This window comes from Vombatus ursinus, unplaced genomic scaffold (genome assembly GCF_900497805.2).
Source record: "Vombatus ursinus unplaced genomic scaffold, bare-nosed wombat genome assembly UNPS02014810.1, whole genome shotgun sequence".
Taxonomy (NCBI): Eukaryota; Metazoa; Chordata; class Mammalia; order Diprotodontia; family Vombatidae; genus Vombatus; species Vombatus ursinus.
Genome location: NW_020954588.1, coordinates 6,175,664 through 6,199,593, shown reverse-complemented (window position 1 = coordinate 6,199,593; position 23,930 = coordinate 6,175,664). Strand labels below are relative to the sequence as shown.

Genomic DNA, 23,930 nt, shown 5'->3' with positions numbered 1-23,930 from the left:
CTGTCTTCCTCTGATTTCCTAATTCATTCTGCAAAGAATGTATTTTTTCCCCATGTACCAGAAACAGGTTTGAATGTCTGACAGGCTGGTAAGGGTAATAATGCATACATTAATGTATGATATGATAATATGATAATACATATGGTAAGGGTGATAATACATTGTTAGATTTCTTTGAAGAAGCTGCCATATATACAGACATAATTTATAGACATATATCTATAATCTGTATCTATAGATATCTATATCTAGAATCATCTCTAGATATGGATATGTAATTATATCTAGAGATACAGATATATAAAATCTATAGAGATATATCTATCTATATCTAAAATCTTTCTAAAATCTATAAGATTTATAAAGCTATTACCTTATTTGATAATTGCACTCCCCCAACAACCCTGGACAATTGGTTTTGACTACTGACATTGTTATGCACATTTTAAAGATGAAGAAACTTGAGACTCAAGAGTCTAAGCTTGCCCAAGCTCCATAAAAACCACACTAGACTGTCTCTATCACAACAATGTACTTTAGAAACCAAATGAAGGATGCTCAGAAATTGCATGAATAGGCATAAATGGTGATTGCTTAGGGTCAGGGATTTAGAGCTGGAAAGGACTTTAGAGGTCATCTAGCTGATCATCTAGCTCACTTAGCGCTGGAAAGGACCTAACCCCTTCATTTTATTCAATTATTTAAAAAGGTACTTTATTGATGATGTCTTTTGTTTTAACATCATTTATTTCTGCAAATACTCTTCCCTCCACGCAACACCTTCACTTTACAAATGTGGAGACAGAGGCCCAGAGAGATTCAGTCACTTGACTGCCCAGGTAAAAGGAGAAGCATTTGAACCCAGGTCTTCTGATTCCAAATGCAGTGGGTTACACAATACTACACTGCCTCCATTTCTTCCTTGGTTTGCTGAAGAAATATTTGATGAGAACTACTACTAAGCAATTAGTCAATCAACAAACATTTATTAAAGTGCCTACTCTGTGCCTGAGAGGCAAGGTGGGATAGTGAATAGAGAGCTGTCTTCTGACCCAGGAAGCCCTGAGTTAAATCTTGCTTCCCATATTTATACTACTTCTGTGACCCTGGGCAACTCACTTAACCTTTCTAGGTTCTAACACTATAAATTGCAGAGAAGGTGCTGACTTGCATTGGTGGAGAGAATTTCCTCACCAAGAAGTTCCTTATACCAACAAAATCACAAGTTAAATCCCTAACCCTATTATTTGCCAAGCAGGGTTCTGGAGATACAAAAACAAACATCAGGTTTTGACATGGGGAAGGGGGAAGACAGCATGTACATAATAAGTAGATAAAAATATTTACAGAGTAAATAGCAGTAACTTGGGGGGGAAGGCAGAGTCAGGAAGTTGAGCTGGGCTGACAAGGGAGCCAGGGATTCTAAGAAGGAGGGGTTAAATGAGGCTTTGGAACCCAAAGTTTTAAGAACACATGTTTAAAAAAAAATGTTTTTGCATGCAACTGGGAAATAAGAAATACAGGATATGGGGTACAGAAATCTATCCTGCCCTACAGGAAAATAGAAGGGGAAGGGGGGTAGAGATAGCAGGGAAAGCAGACTAGTATTCAGAATGCATGCCATCTTGGGGTGGGAGGAGGGGTGAGATGGGGTGAAAATTTGGAACTCAAAATCTTGTGGAAGTAAATGTTGAAAACTAAAAATAAAATATGACTAATGTAAAAATTAAAAAAAATACCCAATAGCTAGCATTCATATATATTGCTTTGCAGAGCATTTTACACATTATCTCATTTGATACTACACCCTTATGAAGTAGGCAGTATTACTGCCACCCTTTTACAGATGAAGAAACTGAGTCTGAGAAGGGTTAAATGACTTGCTCTAGCATCACGCAGTTAATGTCTGAGGCAGGATTCTAACTCTAATCTTCATGACTCCAAATCCCTATTCATTCTGCCACCCTGAGCCAATAGGGGACAGCCACCTCTCTGAGACAAGAGGGTACAGACTGGGAAATGGTGAAGAGAAGCTTGCCCCAGCCCTCCTCTTTAAGGTATACTTCCAACTACCCTTTCTTTCTTTTTATAAGTAAACTGTGCCGTCTACAATTTGGGTTTGTCCTTTGCTGACCCACCCCAGCAGTGATTTCGGATGAAGAGTCCCCCCACCTACAGCTGGGTCTCAGGGTTGATGTTGCTCCATCAGGGACCAGTTCTCAGGATGACAGCCCAGCCCCAGCCCGAGCTATAAACTTCAACCAGCCACAAGAGTGTGCATGTGAGGTGACTGCAACATTTTTCCTGCCAAACCAGAATTAGCCGGTATAGGAATGAAAGACTGTGGAGACTTGAGCTTGCACAGGCTGGACGCTCAGCTCTTAACCCAAGCACCCCCGAGCCCCCCGGCTCCGCGAGGCAAAGGGCTGAGGGCGGCGGGGATCACCTCCACCTGCTCGAACCAGCCTGGGGCTGAGGCCAAGTGGAGCTGGAGGGCCAGGGCACCGCAGCTACAGGATGATAGGCTCCACTGCAACCAGGCTCGGCGTTCGGGGGCTCCAGGGGCAACAGCAAGGAGCTGGGGAGCCTAGGGACTAGTGCCCTGTGAAGCAGCTGACCCGGGGCTGGCCGGGAGCGGTAAGTGCGCCCGGGACTCCGGCACTGCCCCCGGGGATAGGGGCCCAGCTGCAGCCGGGGCCGCGGGTCCTGCTGAGAGTGGCGGTAGGGGGCTGCCGAGGGCTGGGGGGGCGGGGGGAGGTGGTAGAGGAGGAGGGAGAAGGATGCACCGGAGGGATGTGGGGAGAGGAGGTGTGAGTCCCCTCCCTGCCCCGCGAGCAAGGTAGTGACTTGGTTCCCCACCCGGCCGCTGCAGCGTGGGGTAACTGTCGGTCATTGTCTGTGCTGCTAGTGGGAGGGAGGGAGGGACGGACGGACGGACGGAAGAGAGGATGTGTGCTCATTTCTTGCCGCCTTTAACCCGCAGAAAGCGGGTGAGAAGCTCCTGGCCCCGACATCTCCGCTCCTGAGCGCCCCCGCTCCGCCTCCCGGGGAGCTCCTGGCCAGGGCTGCTCGCTCCCACCCCCGCGCCGTGCTCCACTCGCCCTACGCCCAGCGCGGTCCAGCCCCAGGCCCAGCTCGGGGGGAGAGCAGGCTGAGCCAGCGCCGCTTCTGGTTACTGAGGAACAAACAAAATGTGGCTATTTATGGGGCGAGGGGGAGGAGCGGGAGGCGGGAGCAGTGCGGGGAGTGGGGAGGGTAAACTGACTAGGGACTGGAAATGCTTCAGCTTCCCGCGAGGGGCCAGGGCTCTGGAGTAGAAAAAGGAGATGGGCACCTCCAAAAAGGAAGATGGCCCGCCAGGGTCCCCGGCTGCCGCTGCTCTGGGCGGAGGAACTCTTGGGGCTGTCCAGTCTCTCAGAATCCGGAGACACTGACTTGGGGGTCTCGAAAGAGAGAGGAGGGGGAGGTCACATAGTGCAGAGCCAATTGGGATCCAAGGATTGCGAGGGGGCCCTAAGGTGGAGTCCCCCGGGCGAGTCTGGCCCGCCCTCGTTAACCGGATAGGCTGTGGGGCAGCACGTGCTGAGGACAGCAGCGGTCTGGCCAGGAGGCGGGTCCACGACCCATCCCTCGTCATCCCTCCATCTCTGCATCCCTTCATCCGTCCCTGCATCAAATAGCGGGGCAGCAGCCACTGCTGCCGCAGCTTCCTGAGCTGCACTTATGTCCAGGTGTCTCTCTGTGCGTTTCAAACCCCGCACCTCGATGCCTAGTGCAAAGAACGAAAATGGGACCAATCCCTTTTAATCACCTGCAGCCTGCAGAGCGACAACTCCGCTAGGAGGCACTTAGTTGCCCGTCTCTTCCTTCTGGGATCGTAAACGTAAAGCTGGAAGGGACCACAGAATCCAGCCTTCCCACTTTAGAGGTGTGGACATTGAGGCCCAAAGGAGTGAAGTCACTTATGTAATAATGGGCAGAGCTCTGGCCCTAATCACAGTCCTTGGACTCCGCTAGTGCTTGCTCTTTTCCCTACATAAAACTGCCTCTCTTCCTCGCCATTTTTGGTGCTTAGGTGCTGAGTGCTAGGTACCAAGCCCCAAGCAATTAATGTTTACTTGCGTTCATTGAATCACAGGGTGATTATATTTTATCGCTGAAACAATTTTCTGCAGTCCAGTGACACCGATCTTCCTGCTCTTGCTCACACAAGACTCCTGGCATTTTCTCTGGCTGTCCCCCATGCCTGGAATTCTTTCCCTTTTTATCCCCACCTGCTGGCGTCCTTCAAGTGCCAGCTAAAATTCCACCTTCTACAGGAAGCCTTTCTTGATCCCTCTTAATGCTGGTGCCTTTCCTCTGTTGATTACCTCAAATTTATCCTTTAGATAGCTTGCTTTTAACTACTTGTGTTCGTGTTGTCTCCCTCATTAGACTGAGCTCCTCAGGGCAGGGACTGTCTTTTGCCTTTCTTTATATCTCCAGTGCTTATTAACACAGTAGTACCTGGTACGTAGTAGGCACTTAATAAAAGTTTGAGTGTCAGGGGGGAAAAAAATCTAAGGCAAAACAGAACTCCCTGGATTCTCTTTTATCTTCAGTGGAAACACTCCAGCTGTCCTTTGTCATAGTTATATAATCTTTTCCTATATGGTGTACATAGAATGTCATCAGACATTCCATACCTGCTGTATTCCACATCAAATATATCCAGTTGAAATCACCTTCACTTAAAAAAATATTGGATAATAATCTTGAATTCTTTAAGGTATTCTCTCAGGGTTGTGAGGATCAAGTGAGATATTTGTAATGCAATTAGCACAGTGCTTGGCACGTAGTAGATGATTAGTAAATGCTTTCCTTTTTCCTTCCTTTCTTCTTCTTCCTTTCTTTCATCCTTCTTTCCTTTCTTTCTTATAGAAAAGTACTGTTTAAGTGAAAATAGCCATCATATGTGCATTCAGGTTAAACAGACTAGTTGTAGTGAATATACTGCTATTCCCAAAATGGTTCTAGCACTCTCTTCATGAGATATTTATAGTTTTCAATATATGTATATATATATTTTATTTATTTATCATTTTTAACTTAACAGATACCAACTTTTCACTTAAAACTAGAATGCCAGGATTGTAATCAAAGAGAATTAGCCAAATAATTTTTTTTATTTTTCAAATATTTAAATAACTTATTTAGGTATATATACATATATATGAGCCATTACTGTTTTGTCCCAAAATTTTTATCTCTTACAGACAGATTCAGAAAGTAATAGATTCTTAGATATGATTGATAAAATAGTCAGCTTGTCTTCCATGATTCATAACCCAAGAGTCTTCTTTTGTGGCCTTTTTTCTCACCCAAGGTGCTATTTTTTTTTCTTTTATTTTCTCTCTTATTAATGTATTTATTTTTAGCTTTCAACATTCACTTCCACAAGATTTTGAGTTCCAAATTTTCTCCCTATCTTGTCCCTCCCCCACCCCAAGATGGTCTGAATTCTGAATACTCTTTCCCTTATCTGCCCTCCCTTCTACCTCTCCCCCCTTCTCTTATCCCCTTCCACTTCTGTTTTCCTGTAGGGCAGGATAGATTTCTATACCCCATTGCCTGTATATCTTATTTCCCAGTTGCGTGTGAAAGCAATTTTTAACATTTGTTTTTAAAATTTTGGGTTCCAAATTTTCCCCCTTCCTCCCTCTCCACCTACCCTCATTGAGAAGGCAAGCAACTCGATATAGGTTATACATGTGTAGTCATGTAAAACACTTCCATAGTAGTCATGTTGTGAAAAACTAACTATATTTCCCTTCATCCCATCCTGTCCCCCCATTTATTCTATTCTTTCTTTTGACCCTGTCCCTCCTTAGAAGTGTTTGCTTCTGATTACCCCCTCCCCCAATCTGCCCTCCCCAGAATTAGCCAAATTAAAAATAGATGATTTTTTTTTTTGGTTAGGCAATGGGGTTAAGTGACTTGCCCAGGGTCACATAGCTAGTAAGTATTATGTGTCTGAGGCCAGATTTGAGCTCAGATCCTCCTGAATCCAGGGCTGGTGCTCCATCTGCTGCGCCACCTAGCTACCCCAAAAACAGATGATTGTTTACTTGTGACTTTACTCTTAGAAGAGACTTGGGCAAAAAAAGAAATTAAAATTTTGGATTCTGATGCTCTAGAGTAGGATATGTTGCATGTTCCGAAGCCCATGCTTCGCTGAGTGTATTAGCTTAGCTGAGTGGCTGGTCGTTATTTAACAGCTCACACATGTTGCTTTCTTTTGTCCATGTATAAAGAAATTTGGAATAGAAGAGAGTAGAGGCACCAGTTGTTTTGAGGGAGAAAAAAAAGCCAGTGGTAACCGTGACTTACAGAGGCCATTTAACCAGAGACAGAGCTGGCTCTGGTTTTATTTTATATGCAAGTCAGCAAGCATTTCTTAAGTACTTACTATGTACTAGGCACTGTGCTAAACACTGGGGACAGAAAGAAAGGGAAAAGATAGTGCCTGCAGTTAAGGGATGGTAAGGGGTCCCCTAAACTTGTCTTTTTGAGATGCATGTTGATTTCTCTTGTAATAAACCTGGTTTTCAGATAAGTCTCCTGACATTGTGATTGCCTGTTGACACTGCCCTTAAAATGTTCAAAGTCTAATGGGGGAGAGAGCATGCAAATAGAAAACGAAGGAAGCCAGGGAAACCTAGAGACAGAGATGAGGAGGGAACTAGTTCCAGGCATAGAGGACGGCCAGTGCAGAAGCACAGTCTGGAGACGGAGTGTCTTGTGTGAGAAGCAGTGAAGGATGCCCATGTCACTGGATCATAAAGTATGTGGTAGGGAGTCAAGAGTAAGGAGAATGGAAAGGTCATTAAGGCTTTAAGAGCCAAACAGGATTTTATATTTGATCCTGGAGGTAATAAGCCACTAGAGATTATTGAACAGGGGGTGACATGGTCAGACCTGAGTTTTAGGATGGTCACTTTGAGAGTTGAGTGGAGGATGGACTGGAACAGGGAAAAACTTAAGGCAATAGTCTTTAACATTCTTTAATGTTAAAAAAAATAGCGTTTTTTTTAAACACGCATTTTTTTAAAAATGTTAAAAATATGTTTAAAAACTCAAAACTTTAACTTTTATTTAGTAGTCTTTAACGTTAAATTTCCTGAATCAGATCTACTTGTACTTAAAAGTTTATTAATAGCTACTGTGAAGTTTGAGATAATGAAGTTTGAGATAAGTCTTGCTTTTCAGCGTTTTGTGGCAAATAATCTAATGTTATACACTTTTGAAGTCACTGCAAGGCAAACTAACGATGACACAGTAAACGATTCTTTTTCTTTAAAGACAGGTATGACATTCAAGTGCTTCTCCAATCCCCAAGGGAAGGCTGCCTTTCTTGTAGTCCTCTGAAAGTTTGCTTAAATCTACCTAGAGCAAATTACATTTCAGGGCTGTGAAGCAACTTTTACTGGGGGGGAAAAAGTCTAGTTAAAATGTATCATGTGTTCAACAAACATTTTTGAACCTAGTATGAGCAAGGCCTCATGCTAGACCATGTGACAGATGAGAAGACGGATTCATGAGATCCTGGTCCTCCAAAGCTCAGAGAGATGAGCTGTGTACATGATATGGAGATAAACACTTCCACAGATCTGTGATCTCATTACACAAACATTTCTTCTAATAATGGAAATTACCACTCATCCTCCTAAGATAGTATATGTGTAGGAGGTTAATCAGTGAAGTTCCCTGATCAAGTTCATTCAATTTTAATTTAATTTGTATTTACTAAGCACCTGCTATTGCCAGGCTTGGGCTGGGTATTGGAGATATGAAGGCAGGAACATACAGTACCAAAGAGCTTACATCCTATTGGATTGGGGGGGTAAAGCGAGAGGAATGACAACATGCACCCAAATAATTAAATGCAACATGTGTATGAAATAAACACACAAAAATTTCCACTATACGAGTTGAATTTACCTACCAGCAAAATAGTATAACATTCCCTCATGTGGATGGAAAGGTGGGAGCGATGGGGGTGGAATGTTGCTGGTCCAATGGGAAAAGGGTTTTCTTCTAGCATTTTTTTTCCTTCTGAGCATCATCCAAAACACAGATTGACTTGCGGAATAACTGTATGTGTCTGCAGGACTATATGGTGGGGGAGAAGGGATGGAGAGGGGAGAATAACTCACTGGAGAAGAAAGAGTGATCTTATACAATGTTTATGAACTGCTGAGAATACTTTATATTGTTTCTGTATCATCTGTGGGGTGGAGTAGAGGTTGTCCTGTACCTAATGTGCATTGTTACCTTGAGTTGCTATATGAGAATTAGTAGCCCTTTAATGCACCTCTATGGAGACCTCTGTGAGCTATATTTAGATATTTCCCAGCATAACCACTGAGTAGGGAGAGGCAAAAAGACATTTTTGGGAGGTCTGACCCTATGATTGGACATGATCTGTATGAGGCCAGAGGGGTTACAAGTCCTGGACTGCAGGTTAAACGTACAAGTGCCCATATCCCCCTGTAAATCTGCCATAAGTAGTCTACCCAATATGTTGGGTTGGGGGTGGGGCTTCCCATAGATTTCTTGACATTGTGTTAAGCGTACTGGAACATGTAAGCTGTCCATCAGGTATCACTAGGTCTTGTAACACCCCTGGACCACTTTTATTTCCAGTCATTCATTTCTGAAACACAACTTTTTCTCAACAATTATTTGTTGGAAATACGTACTCTGATGCCCTTTGAATGTCTTGCCATTTCGTTGTTAGGAGACAGTAGTATCTCATTTCTCTAACGCAACACAGGGCTGGCTCCACCCCACAAGAGTCCAACCAATTCATTCCCTATGACTAAGACCCATCATTGGGAGATGCAATCAAAACCCCTAGCATCCCAGCTATTCATTATTAATAGAAGAATATTTAGTCATTAAAAGCACCGTAAGAATTCCCAAATACTACTCAGCTTGCTTTCTATTCAATTCTGGGCCCAGTCCACTGTCCATCTATAGTGTCTGTATGAGGTCTATGTACCAATGGATTTCTGAGTTGTTCATCCAACAGTATGTCATAGTCTAGACAACAAGCTTCTTTCATCCACTTGGTTTTCCTATGTAAATACTATGTAGATAAGCCAGACCCTTTTGAGTATGACTCTTGTTTACAGGAGTCCACAGTGTTCCAGTACAAAGTAATCTGCAAATAGAAATGTCTGGAGGGCCTATCATCTTTAAGGATCCACATTTGGACTTTGCCACTGAACATCTTCCATCACAGTAGCAAATATGTTTGTTTAAGGAAAATCTCCCTGTTTTCTGCCTCTCTTGATACAAACAAGGAGGATCATTGGGTGAATTATCTATTGTTACCTCTTTCAAAGAACTTTGTGTGATTTTAACGTATGCATGTGAATCACCTTGTTGGAAGAGAGCCTTTAAAGGTGACCTTTTGCTCTACCAAATCAAATGTTGGGTTTTTGTTAATAGTCAACAAACAATAAACACAGTGGGATTATATATTGTCTACACGTTTCTGTGAATTGTGTGCCAGTAACAATATCGTTTGCTGAAGAATGCTGTTTGAAAAAGCCTCCTTGGTTTCTTCTCGCGCCTTCACAGAGATGTTGCTGATGCTTGCGTAAACTATTTATATAAAAACTTTGTAAGGATGGGAAAATAGGCAAATGGGTTGGTCAATACTGATATTTTTTAGTTGCCTGTTTGTTTCTTAATAATAATAATAAGGCTTGAGATTTTCCCTCAAATATTTGGTATCTTCCTTTCATTTAACTGTCATAAGAATTGATCTTTCAAAAAGCTATGAAAAATTAAGTTATCTCCAGCCTGAGTCTATTTTTGTGTGCATTTGGCCTAATTCAGCTGTTCTTCCCATCTTTGTTTTCTCAGGTATCATTTCTTCTTCCTCACAGAACCCATTGTAGTCTGTATTGACAGAATATGAATGATGTTTCCTCTGTGATTAAAGGAGAAAAGCATTTATATTTCTCATCTGTCCATTTTCCACCTTCCAGTTCATCCGTGCTTGCTCTCAGAATGATCAGGCTTAGCTGAATCTCTCACCAAACTTTCTGCCAATTGTTTTTCCTTCTATTGCTTCTTGTTCTTTTATGAGGGTCTCTCACTCATAATCTTCTACCATCTTCTTCCGTTAAGAGTTTGCAAATTAATTTATATTCTAAACCAATATTGCTCTTGGCTACTATATATCTCTGCTTGGTGAGGAGATCAGATGTTTCCTGGCTGAGGTGGTTTCTAGGCTTTTTTGGTTTCAACATTGATGTGCATCAGTTAAACTTCCCAAGGAAATTTTGACAGTTTTTGCCAAGATTCGTTTTTTTTTTATCCATTTCATATGGGGGGAGGGGGAGGGGAGGAATCAATGAATTATTTAAATAGGCCACCGAAGTCAAAAAGGTTTTTGAAAGTAAGAGAGGTAGAGGAAAAATTGGGAAGAGAAATGAGAGTGATGCAAGGAAATCATGAAATAAAGAGGCAACAGCTTGGGAAAGGAGACACAAAAAATACTGAAGAAAACAACACATTAAAAAACAGAATAGGCCAAATGGTAGAAAAGGCACAAAAATCCAATGAAGAGAAGAATGCCCTTAAAAAGTAAAATTGGCCAAATGGAAAAAAGATATACCAAAAAAGAAAAAAGAAGAAAAAGAGAAAAGAGTGCTTGTGGTTGCTCATAGACCAGAGCACAGGCCAAGAGAGTAGTAAACACCTCTCCTTAGATTATAGCACCTTGGAAGAACTGAGCTAAATATGATGGAATGATTAAAAAAAAAAACAACTAAGGTATGAGAAAGAAGAATGCACTGGGAGAAGGAGAAAGGGAAAGACAGAATAGGGTAAATTATCTGACATAAAGGCCCAAAAGAGATTTTACAGTGGAGGGGAAAATGGGGGAGGGGGAGCATGTGAATTTTACTCTCATTGGAATTGACTCAAAAAGGGAATAACATAAACACTCAGTTGGGTATGGAAATCTATCTTACCATATAGGAAAATAGAAGAGGAGAGGATGAGAGAGAATGGCAGGGGTGTTGCTGATAGAAGGGAGGGCAGATTGGGGGAGATAAAAGTCAAAAGTAAAACACTTTTGAGAATGGATAGGGTGAAAGGAGAGAGAGAGAGAGAGAGAGAAACAGGGTAGATGGTAGGATAAATAGGATGGATTGAAATACATAGTTGGTAATCATTACTGTGAAAAAAGTCCTTTCAGCAAGTTTCTCTATAAAGACCTCGTTTCTCAAATATAGAGAAAGCTGAGTAAAAATTATAGAAATAAGAGCCATTCTTCAGTTGATAGATGATCAAAGGATATGAACAGGCAATTTTCAGACAAAGTAATCAAAGCTATCTATAGTCATATAAAATGTTCTAAATCACTATTAATTAGAGAAATGCAAATTAAAACAACTCTGAGCTACCACCACACATCTATCAGATTGACTAATATGACAGAAAAGGAAAATGACAAATGTTGGAGGGGATGTGGGAAAATTAAAACACTAATGCACTGTTGGTGAAGTTGTATACTGATTGTACCATTCTGGAGAGCAATTTGGAACTATGCCCAAAGGGCTATAAAACTATGCATACGCTTTGAGCAACCAATACCACTACTAGGTCTGTATGTCAAAGAGATAAGAAAACAAAAAGGAAAAGGACCTGCATGTACAAAAATATTTATAGCAGCTCTCTTGGTGGTGACAAAGAATCAGAAATTGAGGGGATGTCCATCAATGGGGAAATGGCTGAATAAATTATTGTATATGATTGTGGTGGAATACTATTGTGCTATCAGAAATGATGAGCAGGATGCTCTCAGAAAAACCTGGAAAGACTTACATGAACTCATGCAAAGTGAAATGAGCAGAACCAGGAGAACACTGTACACAGTAACAGCAATATTGTATAATGATCTGCTATGAATAACTTAGTTATTCTCAGCAATACAATGATCCGAGACAATTCTGAAGGACCTGTCATGAAAGGTGCTATCCAGAGAAAGAACTGGTGGAACTTAAATGCAGATCAAAGATACTTTTTCTTTACTTTCTTTATTTTTCTTGATTTTTTATGGTCTGTTTTCTTTCGCTGAATGGAAATATGTTTTGCATGACTACACATGTAAAACCTATGTCAAATTGCTTGCCTTCTCAATGAGGGGAGGAAGGGACAGGGAGAGAATTTGGAACTCAAAATTTAAAAAAAGAATGTTAAAATTTTTTTACATGTAATTGGGAAAAAATAAAATATTAAAGTAAAAAAAAATTCTAAATTTGTCTCTTTAGTGCACCCAGAGTATAGGGTCATCTAGTTATAGCAAGAATCAGCTTGGCCCTTTTGGTCACACTCAGTGCTGTTCTCAAAGTGGGTCATCTTGACCTCTGCTCTCTAGCCTGAAATCCCTGTCCCCTCCAGGAGGAGCAGCCTCGCAAACTGGTTCATCTTCCAGCAGGCTTGGCCTAAGCTTTTTTTTTTTTTCTGGGAGATATCATTGAGCTGAGTTGAGAATTCTGAAGTAAGGTCCAACGTACTTTCCCCTACCCGTTGCTTTGCAAATGAGTGTCTATGTGAGTGTGTTTGTAGGTTTGGGAGTGCCCATAAGTCCCCTGAGTTTGGGCATTGCTAATCTGATAGGATGAATCATTACTCACATTTGGATAGTGTTTTGAGGTCTGTAAACCACTTTACATATATTCTCTTACTTAATCTTCCCAGCAACTCTGAGGTAAGTACTATCATTATAGTCACTTAACAGATGAAGAAACTGAAGCTCAGAGAGGTTAATTGATTTCCCCAGGGTCACACAATGTCTGAGTCAGGATTTTAATCCAGACCTTTTTGCCTCAGTGCTCAGGGACCCATCTATTACTGGACTATCCACTGTCCCCTACTTCCTTTCTTGTTTTTTGTCCTTTGTTCTTGAAGAGGACCATGACATCAGGGAGGTGATGCCGTAACATGCAAGTGAATTGTATTTAATTGAGGGAGGGCTGTGCACCTCTCTCACCAGCCTCATTTTCTCCTTCAGAGCCATCTGGGTCCGATGGCTCTTCCCCTCCCAGACTTCCTTTCTAAGATCATCCTAAAGGATGTGGTGTTCTGGCAAGATGGCAACCCTTTAATGGTGATGGAGTAGGGAAAGGATGAGAAGGAAATGAAAACATTTTTCTTTGTCATGATTAGTGAAATAATTTGTTGTATATTTTCCAGAATATTGTAGAAAAAATGTACACCAGTCATGAAGATATTGGGTATGATTTTGAAGATGGACCAAGAGAAAAGAAGACACATCAACCTAACCCCAACGTCGATGGAGGATGGGCTTGGATGATTGTCCTTTCCTCTTTTGTGGTGCATATCCTCATCATGGGGTCGCAGATGGCACTAGGTGTGCTGAACATAGAGTGGCTTGAAGAATTCCATCAAAGTCGAGGCTTGACTGCCTGGGTTAGCTCCCTCAGCATGGGGATCACGCTCATCGTCGGTATGTCTGATAGGGTCATGGAAACACTATATAAGCAGACATAATATGGAAATTTTTTTTTTTTTGGCAGTTGGGGTTGAGTGACTTGCCCAACGTCACACAGTTAGTAAGTGTCAAGTGTTTGGTCTGAGGCCATATTTGAACTCAGGTCTTCCTGACTTCAGGGCCTGTGCTATATCCACTGAGCCACCTAGCTACACCAAAATTCTCCTTTTCCCCTTACCAGCTTCCTGACCCCATTTGTATTTTTCTTGGCAAAGATACTGGAGTGGTTTGCCATTTCCTTCTCTAGTTCATTTTACAGATGAAGAAACTGAGGCAAACAGGGGTAAGTGACTTCCCCAGGGTCACACAGCTAGTAAGCGTCTGAGGCCAGATGAGTTTTCCTAACTCCAGGCTTGGAGTTTATCCACTGCACCACCTAGCTGCCTCTAATTTACCAGAGGAGTTAGAGAGAAGGCAGGGGTTGAAAGTAGTCTCTGTAGGTGTATGCATATAATACACAAACTACATACCAGTCACATTCTAACTGACTTCTGATCCACTTACCTGTTTTCCCCCCATGTGACTGAGGTCTTTGGTATAGTTTCATCAAAAAAATAGTTATGAGGTTATGGTAAGACCCATATTGGCTGAGCCATATAGTTATTTCTTTTTTTTTTATGATTTTTCCACATCTTTTGTCTCATTTCAGAAGTGAGTCCCTTAGGGATCATTGTCCTTATTTTACAGATGGAATGACTGAGTCTTCAGAGCTAAATGACTTGGCCATTCTCACCAAGCTAGTGTGTGTCAGAAAATTTGAGTCTTGGGGATTCGGGTCTTCCCATCTTCAATTCTCCAAGATGCTTCTCTGTGAATGCATGCATGCATTTATTAAGTAGCACGGAAACCACTGTCCTAAGCCCTGGGGATGTAAATGGAAAAAAACCAACAACAACAACAGCCCCCGCTCTCAGAAAGCTCACATTCTAACAGGTAGAAATCACAGATAACAGAAAATTCAGCTGCAGGGCAGATCGGTCAGGCTGGCAAGGGCAGCTTCAGTAGGGTGGTTGGGGAGGAGAAGGCAAGGAGGAGGACATGGAGAGGATAGAGGGAAGATGGTAAGGACGGAGGATGTTAGGATGCAGGGCCAGGGCTAATGGTGAAGCCTGCTGGTCCTCTACTTTCCCAGAAACGAATATTTCAATGACTTCAAATGTCAGGAATAGTCAAACAAACCAGACTAGGTCCCAACAACCCCAGGACCACAGGAAAGGCCAGGAGAGAGGGTACCTGGACGGTGGCCCATATTCCTGACATCTGGCCAGTCTGGAGAGGCCCTCAATATATTATCAGTGTTGTTGTTATTTTTTTTCAATTCCAGATATAAAAAACACCAATTCTGAAAGCTTAATTTATAAAATGTTTATAAGAAGCACTAAACTTAAATTATGTCTATTCCAAAGAAGGTATTTTTACTTTCCCAGTTATTTCAGTAATAGCAGCTGGACCAGATAACCTCTAAGATTTCATCCAGTTCAAATTCTATAATTCTATGAAGTTAATTTAATTACTTTCAATAATATGCTGATTTTATCTAGATGTTAACATGGTATTTTTCATAGGTTGAGCTAGAAGACCACAGAAATCACATCATCTCACCCCATCATTTTACAAATGAGGAAATGGAGGCCCAGAGAAGTTCTTCTTCTCTGAGTGACTTCTACAGAGGTCAGGAAATTTAAACTCAAGTCTCAGATACTTTCTAGCTGTGTGACCCTGGGCAAGTCACATAACCTTTGCCTCAGTTTCTTCATCTGTAAAATGGGAATGATAGCACCTTCCTCATTGGATTGTAGTGAGAATAAAATGAGATAGTATGGGTGAAATTCTTTGCTAACCTGAAAGTGCTAGCAAATGCTAGTTGTTGTTGTTATAGATAACAAGTATCAGAATCATGATTTGAACCCGGGACTTCTGACACCCAAGCCAGAATTCATTGTACCATATAGTGATTTGGTGCCCCGAGTTTGGGCACCAGAAACAACAACGTCAGAGTCAGTTCAAGTCACCTCCTTTTCATGGAATAAAAAGAAAAAAACAACCATGGGTGGGTGGGGCTGGGATTTCACTTATTTGTCAATTGATTTAAAGGGCCTCCTAAGTCCTTTCCAATTGTGTGATGTTGTGAGTGGTCAAACCACAGGTAAGAAGTTATTCCTTTTTTTCCTTCTTTTTCTTTTTGGTAAGGCAGTTGGGGTTAAGTGACTTGCCCAGGGTCACACAGCTAGTAACTGTCAAGTGTCTAAGGCCAGATTTGAACTCAGGTCTTCCTGACTCAAAGGACAGAGTTCTTTCCACTGTACCACCTAGCTGCCCCAGGAAGTTATTCCTAAAGCATTTTGCCAGAGTTAAAATAAAGAATAATCTTATTTCCTAGGATCATAGATTTAGTGACCTTATGGCTTTTGGAGGTCATTTAGGTCAGCCACCCCCATCACACAGTTGAGGACCATGAGAGCCAGAGAGAGTCATCATATCGCCTCAGGTTATACAGTTAGCTGGCTAGCTAGGCAGCAGATCCTGATTTGAACTCGGGTCTCCTTATTTTAGAAGTAGCACGCCTCCCCCTGCATCAGACAACACATACGTGCTGCTGCTCTAGGCTCTGGTGGGCTGCTTTCACCTGTAAGGGGTTAAGCTGACTCCTGTCCATTCAACCCCATCAGGCACAAAACCAGGGTCCTCCTGTCACAGGGGAAAAGAATGAGGTTGAGCAGCAAATCCCGGGTCATAATTGGCCTGATTTTGTCCTGTCACTGAAGTCTGGGAAGTCAACCTTTGGGTCTGAAACATTGAGAACCAAGTTGATAAACTTTTCCATTTTATAGCTGGTGGAGTACCAAACTCTCACTGCCTAATTCTGGCGAGTCTGTGTTTGTGTCCTTAGGAAGAAAATGGGACCAAGGAAAGACTCCTCATTCATCACTTCCTCATTCAGCCAGCATTCCTTTAGCTGGCAGAACAGACAGGCTACACACTAGGCCCAATCTTTGGGGTACAAAGACAAAATGAAAGACAGAATAAAGAGGAGGGAGGACATGCCGTGGGCTGGGTTTTTTTCTTCCCTCCTCATAAGGAACTCTAACACCCTACTTTGTTCTTTACAAACACTCTAAGATGGGGCAGTGGGAACCTGCGTTCAGATTTCAGATCTTGTCCCGACGATCACTGCAGGGTCACTCTGGGAGGTCCTCTACCAGTCCTGGAGTAAGACTCAGAAGAGTGATATTTGGAGTCAAACTAGCATTTATAGAACACTTTAGGTTTACAAAGTGCTTTCCTCATTTTATCCTTAACTTATTTTGTCCTCACAACATCTGGGAGGTAGATGCTGTTATTATGCCCACTTTTATGGATGAGGAAACTAAGGCAAATAATTAACTGACTTGCCCAGAGCCACACAGCTAGCAAGTGTCTGAGTCTGAATTTGAACTTAGGTCTTCCTGCCTCCAGGTCCAGAGCTCTATCCACTGTACCACCTAGCCAGAAAGAGTCTTAGAGGTCATCTAGTAAAGTCCAAGCCTTTCCTTTTACAGATGAGGAAACTGAGGCAAACAGGGTTAAGTGACTTGCCCAGGGCCTCATAGCTAGTAGGTATCTGAGCCTGGACTTGAATTCAGGTCTTCCTGCCTCCAGGCCCAGAGCTCCATGCACTGTGCCACCTAGCCAGAAAGTCTTAGAGGTCATCTAGTGAAGTCCAATTTTATGGATGAGGAAACTGAGACCCGGACAGGTTAAAGGACTTGCCTTGGGTCATACAGGTAATGAATGTCAGGGGTAGAATTTGAACCCAGCTCCATCAGCTTCACAGGCAGTATTATTTCCCCTGCATTGTAGCACCTTCCTTAAATCTTCTAGCCTTGCTGTGTGAACAAGTGGCTCTTCTGCCACAAGATGCCACAAGTGGCATCTTCTGCCACTCCCACCATGTCTCAGGTCATTCTTTGGTGAATGGAGCCATTGGTCTCAGCTAGCCAGACATGTATTGAGCATTGCTTCCAATGAGAATGGAAAATATTTTAAAAGAGGATAAGAAAAAATGCTTCCAAATCCCCATGTGGATGAGGTTGATTTGATTTTTCAGTTAAGTCAATGAGCATTTATTAAGCTCCTACTATGTGCAGTCATGGTACTAAAGCACTGGAGATACAAAAAGAGACAAAAAGATACCCCTGCCCTGTAGGAATTCACAGTCTAACAGAGGGGACAGACAGGCGAGCAACTGTGTACAAAGGAGATATAGACGGGAGAAATCAGAGGTGATCAACAGAGGGAAAGCACTGGCATTTAAGAGGACGAGGAAAGCTTATTGAAGAAGCGGGGATTTTAGCTGAAGGGAGAGCATCCCTGGCATGAGGACAGCCAGGGAACATTCACAGAGTCAGGAGATGATGGAACGTTGTGTTCTAGGAGCAGCCAGGAGGCTGAACAAAGTAATCAATCCGCAAGCGTGAGTGGGGTCTGCCTTGTGCCAGACACCCTACTAGGTACTGAGGATACAAAGACAAAAAGAAACCAATGTCTGCCTCTGGGACCTTGCATTCCTTGGCAGGCTGGAGGGGAGCAGGAGGAGGACCACACATAGGGGTGGAATGAGCCATAGGCAATGGTCAAAAATAGTAGTTTCAGAACAGCTAGATGGTGCAGTAGATAGAGCACCAGCTCTGGAGTCAGGAAGACCTGAGTTCAAAGTGAACCTCAGATCCGTACTAGCTGAGTGACTCTGGGCTTAACCCTGATTGTCAAGGAAGGAAAGGAAGAAAGAAATGGAGGAAGAAAGAAAGAAATAGAAATAAAGGAAGAAAGAAAGAGAAAGGAAGGGTGGAAGAAAGAAAGATGGGGAAAAAAAGAAAGAACTAGTTCTAGGTGCAGCAGGTTGCATGTTGTAAGTTCTGATTAAAGACTGATTGAGTGGTTCTAAACCACCACACTCTTGAGATCTCAACAGAACCGAGTTGGCTGCCTAAAACTCTAAAAGTTCCTCCCCTTCCCAGGGTTTGCCCATCTGGTCAGTGAAAGACAAGAAAACGAGTAGTCCTCTCCTAATTGAGGAGCATGTCTGACCCTGGAAGCTTTTCCCTTGAAGACAGAGATGTTTTGTAGCCTGGAGTCTCACTGGAGGGACACTTAGCTTTAGGATCCACTCTCTTGCCAATGGATGACTCTGTAAGAGCCACGTGTGGGAAGAAACATCCATGATCATGCATTTCTGAATTGAAGTCAGTTTTTTAGTGATGATTGCAAAGGGTGAATGGACTATTTCAAATTTGTTAAAACTATACAGAAAATGGAGAGGACTCAGATAGTTTGAGAGTTTAAATGGCTTAAGGTCTATGTTCACTTTTACTAGTGGACGTAGAGCCAGGAAGACCTGGCTTTGAATACCATCTCAGATACATGTCAGCTGTGTGATCCTGGGCACATCACTTAAATTCCCTGAGCCTCAGTTTCTTCATTTGTAAGACGAAGGTATTGAACTTGATGGCCTACTAAGGTTATGCTCTTAGTTTTAGATCCTAGATTAAGACCTTCAAGGTCATCTAGGTTCTCACTGAAGAAACTGAGGCCCAGAGAAATCAAGTTTTGTTGTTGTTTAGTTATTTTCAGTCATGTCTGACTCTTTATGACTTCCTTTTGGGGTTTTCTTGGCAGAAATACTGGAATGGTTTGCCATTTCCTTCTCCAGCTTATTGTACAGATGAGGAAACTGAGGCAAATAGGGTTAAGTGACTTACTCAGGGTCACACAGCTAGTATCTGAGGCCAGATCTGAATTCAAGTCTTTTTGACTCCTGGCCCTGCATTCTATCGATTGCACCACCTAGCTGCCCCAAGAAATTAAGTTACCGACTTACTGATAGTGAATGCCTTTGTGTCCTACATATGGTCCAAGTTCCTTTTCAACATGATATGGACTTCCTTGAGTCCCAAAGTTCACCATTTGTCTTTTGGGGCATTAAATTCAAAAGATCCTTTTTTAATACAACGTTAAAAAAAATGGACTGTCCATTGGAAGCATTTGTTTGTGAGCAGTTTCTGGAACACAGGGAATATATTCAGACCATTGAAAGTGGCCTTTTCAATTCTAAAAAGGCCTATTAATAGCAAGCTGACAAGCATGAGTTTCCCCCCCACACCTTTACCCACTTATTAGAGTTTCATTCACATAGTAGAGTGATTATGGTCTAGATTAGTTAGACTCACTGTAAAAGATACAGAAGAAATGCCTTTCACCTATATATTACAAATTCTTTAAGATTTATCATCTTTTGCTCTTAATAAGTTATTATCAGAAACCAAGAGGTTCCTAGGATGTATTGGTCATTACCCATCTTCATGACCATCTTTATTTTAAAATGTTTATCGACTGCCAGATTGTCTCCAGGATAACAGGGTGAACAAAAGCAATCGCTGATTAATTCTTAATTAATAATTATGTCATCACTGTGATGATATCACTATGTTTAAGATTCAGGCCTCTCAGGAATGCATTACATCAAAGATAGTCATCAGCAAAGTGAAGCTATATATATATATATATATATATATATATCAAATGATGGCAGAGTAAAGCACTTCGCACAGTGTCTGGCCCATGGTAAGCAGTATATAAATGTTGCTGTTGTTACTATATTTCTATGCAGATCCTTAAATTTGCCTCATTTGGGAATAAAGCAGAGGTTCTTCTTAGATTCATGCTTATACAACACCTTCACCCTGCCCCAACTCCCACTATAGATTTCAGGCTGCTGGGGTTTTTAAGAGGTTCTAACGGAATATGGGGTTAGGCAGCTCTACAAGAGGCCTAGGACAATTCTCAAAAGGAGAAAGATGAGGCTATTGCTTTTCATAGGGTGGCTAGGTGGCACTGCAGTGCATAGACGGTCGGGCCTGCAGTAAGTGTGACTCATCTTCCTGAGTTCAAATCTAGCCTCAGGCACTTCCTAGCTATATGACCCTGGGCAAGTCATTTAACCCTGTTTGCCTCAGTTTCCTCATCTGTAAAATGAGCTGGAGAAGGAAATGACAAACCACTCCATTCTCTTTGCCAACCGAACCCCAAATGGAGCCACGAAGAATTGAATGTGACTTAAATCTCTGAACAACACAAATTGTTTGTCATTAACAAACAATATGCATGACTTCATGTTTTACTTGACGGCCAAGTGTATAAAGCAAGAGACCTCCGGTCGGTGATTCAATCTTCACTCCTTTTTTATGCATTAAATAATAATAATGATGAACTAATATTTATAAAGATGCAGCTGGGTGACAGTGGATGGCACCCTGGATCTGGAATCGGGAACACCTTAATTCAAATACAGCCTCAGCAGTGGTATGACCCTGGGCAAGTCTCTTAACCATTGTCTATCTTTGCTTATGGGATAATAATCCATACCTTCTAGGGTTCTTATGAAAATCAAATGAGTTAATACTTGTAAAGCGCTTTGTAAATCTTGAAGTGCTATATATTATATCTATTATTGTATAATTTTTCATTTAATATTATATCATATGATATAATATCATACTTGTTATTTGATATATTATATATTATCTCTATTGTTATCTATATCTATATATTACCTCTATTATTATATATAATAGACATCTATTATATACTATATATAATATGTTATGTAATATGTTATGTCTATTATATATTATGTACCATACCTGTTGTTAGATAAAATATTATATCTATTATACAGTGTATCTATTATTATATATATTGTATCTATTATTATATTGCATATTATATCTATTGTTATATAATATACACCATACCTATTATTAGATATATTCTATATTATATTGATTGTTATGTAGCCCTTTAAAGTTTGCAAAGTGCTTTACAAATATTAACTCATTTGATCGAGGTAGGTGCTATAATTCTCCCCATTTTACAGATGAGGAAACTGAGACAGACAGCATCACATGGCTAGTGTCCTAGGCAGGATTCTCACCTAGGTCTGTTGGACTCCAGGTCCAGCACTTCAGCCGCTAGTCCATGTTTTCTTGTGTATTTATTACTCTTAGAAAAAAAGGATAAATCAGCATATTTACCTCACAGGATCATAGACATAGATAGGACTAGAATAGACCTTAGACGGAGCTCATTTGGTCCAACATTAGCTCTTTTTACAAATGGGGAAACTGAGACCCAAAGATGTTAAGTGACTTGCCCAAAGTAATAGATGGGAGAGCCAGGATTGGAATATATGATCTCCAATTCTGAATCCAGAGTTTTCCCCCGAACTTCACCACATCTATTTAAGTCAGGTAGAGAAAACCCAGAAAACATTATACATTTCTTGATCAATGACATCGCAGGTGTGTCTTTCAGACAGGTTACTGGAAGTCAGCTGGTTTGAGTTTTTTTGACTGTTTTTTTTTTAAATACTATACAGAATTACCAAGTGGGCAGGGTCTCCAGAGGCCAGCTAGCCCAACTATTATCTGAACAAAAATCTCTTCTATAATACAACTGGCAAGGGGCGGCTAGGTGGCACAGTGGATAGAGCACTGGCCCTGAAATCAGAAAGACCTGAGTTCAAATTTGAGTTCAAATCTGAGTTCAAACATATAGATATATATATATAACCGGCAAATGGTCATCCACTTTTTTTTTTTTTTTTTTTACAATTGGGGTTAAGTACTTGCCCAGGGTCACACAGCTAGTAAATGTCAAGTGTTTGAGGCCAGATTTGAACTCAGGCCCTCTTGAGTACAGGGCTGGTACTCTGCCCCAAGTCATCTACTTCTGGTGAAGGGTTTTCTATTAATAAGCAGCCTTAATATATCACTTTGAGATTTATAAAGTACTTTACATATATAATCTCATTTAATCCTCATAAAAACTCTTAGGAAGTAGGTGTTATTATTATCCCCATTTTACAGGTGAGGAAACTGAGGTTGTAACTTGCCCGGGTGCCACAGCTAGTAAATGCCTAACTTAGAATTTGAATTCAGGTCTCCATCCACTCTATCTACTGCACCACCTATTTGTACCTTCTGAGGCAGCCCATTTCATTCTAATTATTTGGAAGTTCTTCTTAACATCCGATCGAAATCTGTTTCCAACTTTTACCCTTTCCAGGTTCCATAGTAACAACTATTATGTTTTAAGGCTATATGAAGGCTGTTTATGTTTAGTTGTGTTCAAGTAAGGCTTCATCAGGGAGGAATGGCAGTGAAATTCGAATGGCTAAATCTTTTTGCTGTTCCGTGACAGGACCTTTCATTGGCTTGTTCATTAACACATGTGGCTGCCGCAAGACTGCCATCATTGGAGGGATGCTGAATGCCCTGGGCTGGGTCCTGAGTGCCTATGCCACCAACGTGCATTATCTCTTTATCACATTCGGAGTGGCGGCCGGTAAGAAATGGATCTTCAGTATTTTCATTGTGCCTTTCAGCAAAGGGATTTATTGTGGAGGAGAAAACATCCAGCTAAATCATCATCCTCCCTGTTCTCCCGTCCTTTGTATGAGCAAGAAATGCAGCGAGTGTGATAGGGAAGAAAGTCTGTCTTCTCTTTGCTTGGTACATGGGCAAGACTCCTGGGGAGGTTTCAGTTGAAGCTTGGTGGTGACTGTTCCTGTCAAGCCTTCCGCATAAGAGATGGATTGTCTCAAAGTATGTTTCCCTCCCTACTACTCACCTCCTCACTTCCAGAAAATCCCTTAGCTCAAAAAGCTCCTCCATAGGGTCTTTCCTGATTTTCTCAGCTGCACTAGCGCCCCCCCATTACCTTAACATTTATTTTGTATTACTTACTTTTAATATATTCATATATATGTATATATATATGTATGTGTGTATATGTATGTATGTGTGTGTGTGTGTGTGTGTGTATGAAATAGAGAGAGAGAGAGAGAGTCTTCCTGTATAGACTGTAAGTTCCTTGAGGGCAGGAACAGTTTCATCTACATCTTTGCATCTCCAACACATCCTAAAAGTGGACAGTCATGGCATGTAGCCTGGCACATAGTAGGCACTTAACAAATGTTTATTGATTGATTCATAGGTGCTTAATAGATGCTTGTTGAATCATTGATTATTCACATTTTAGGGGTGAATTAACTCAAGTTACAAAATTACAATAAATACAAGTTACAAAATACAATAAATTATTTCTTTGGTATTCAGATATAATAGCTTTAGGCCTGGGAGGGACCTCAGAGACCCGTCCAGTCTAAGACCTTCATTTTCGGGTAAGAAAACTGAACTGACTCACCCAGGATCACAGAGTTTAATAATGGAGGTGGAATTTGAACCTACGTCCTCTGGCTCCTGACCCAATGCTTCCCCCCCCACCCCCCCCCCCCCCCCCCCCCCCCCCCCCCCCC

At 41.6% G+C, this 23,930-nt stretch overlaps 1 protein-coding gene across 4 annotated transcripts in view; it reads left to right on the top strand.

The window, feature by feature from the left end:
• Positions 1-23,930, top strand: part of SLC16A14 (solute carrier family 16 member 14) — an 80,226-nt gene that overhangs the window by 26,865 nt on the left and 29,431 nt on the right. For 2 of the 4 annotated variants that reach the window (XM_027875669.1, XM_027875667.1), the window contains exons 1-3: positions 2,344-2,637; positions 13,258-13,531; positions 22,814-22,957. In XM_027875669.1, the coding sequence (XP_027731470.1) occupies positions 13,273-13,531; positions 22,814-22,957 (403 nt within the window). In that variant the 5' untranslated portion in view covers positions 2,344-2,637; positions 13,258-13,272. Of the gene's footprint in view, positions 1-2,343; positions 2,638-13,257; positions 13,532-22,813; positions 22,958-23,930 lie in introns of those variants that run through there. The other 2 variants (XM_027875670.1, XM_027875668.1) reach the window with 1 other exon arrangement.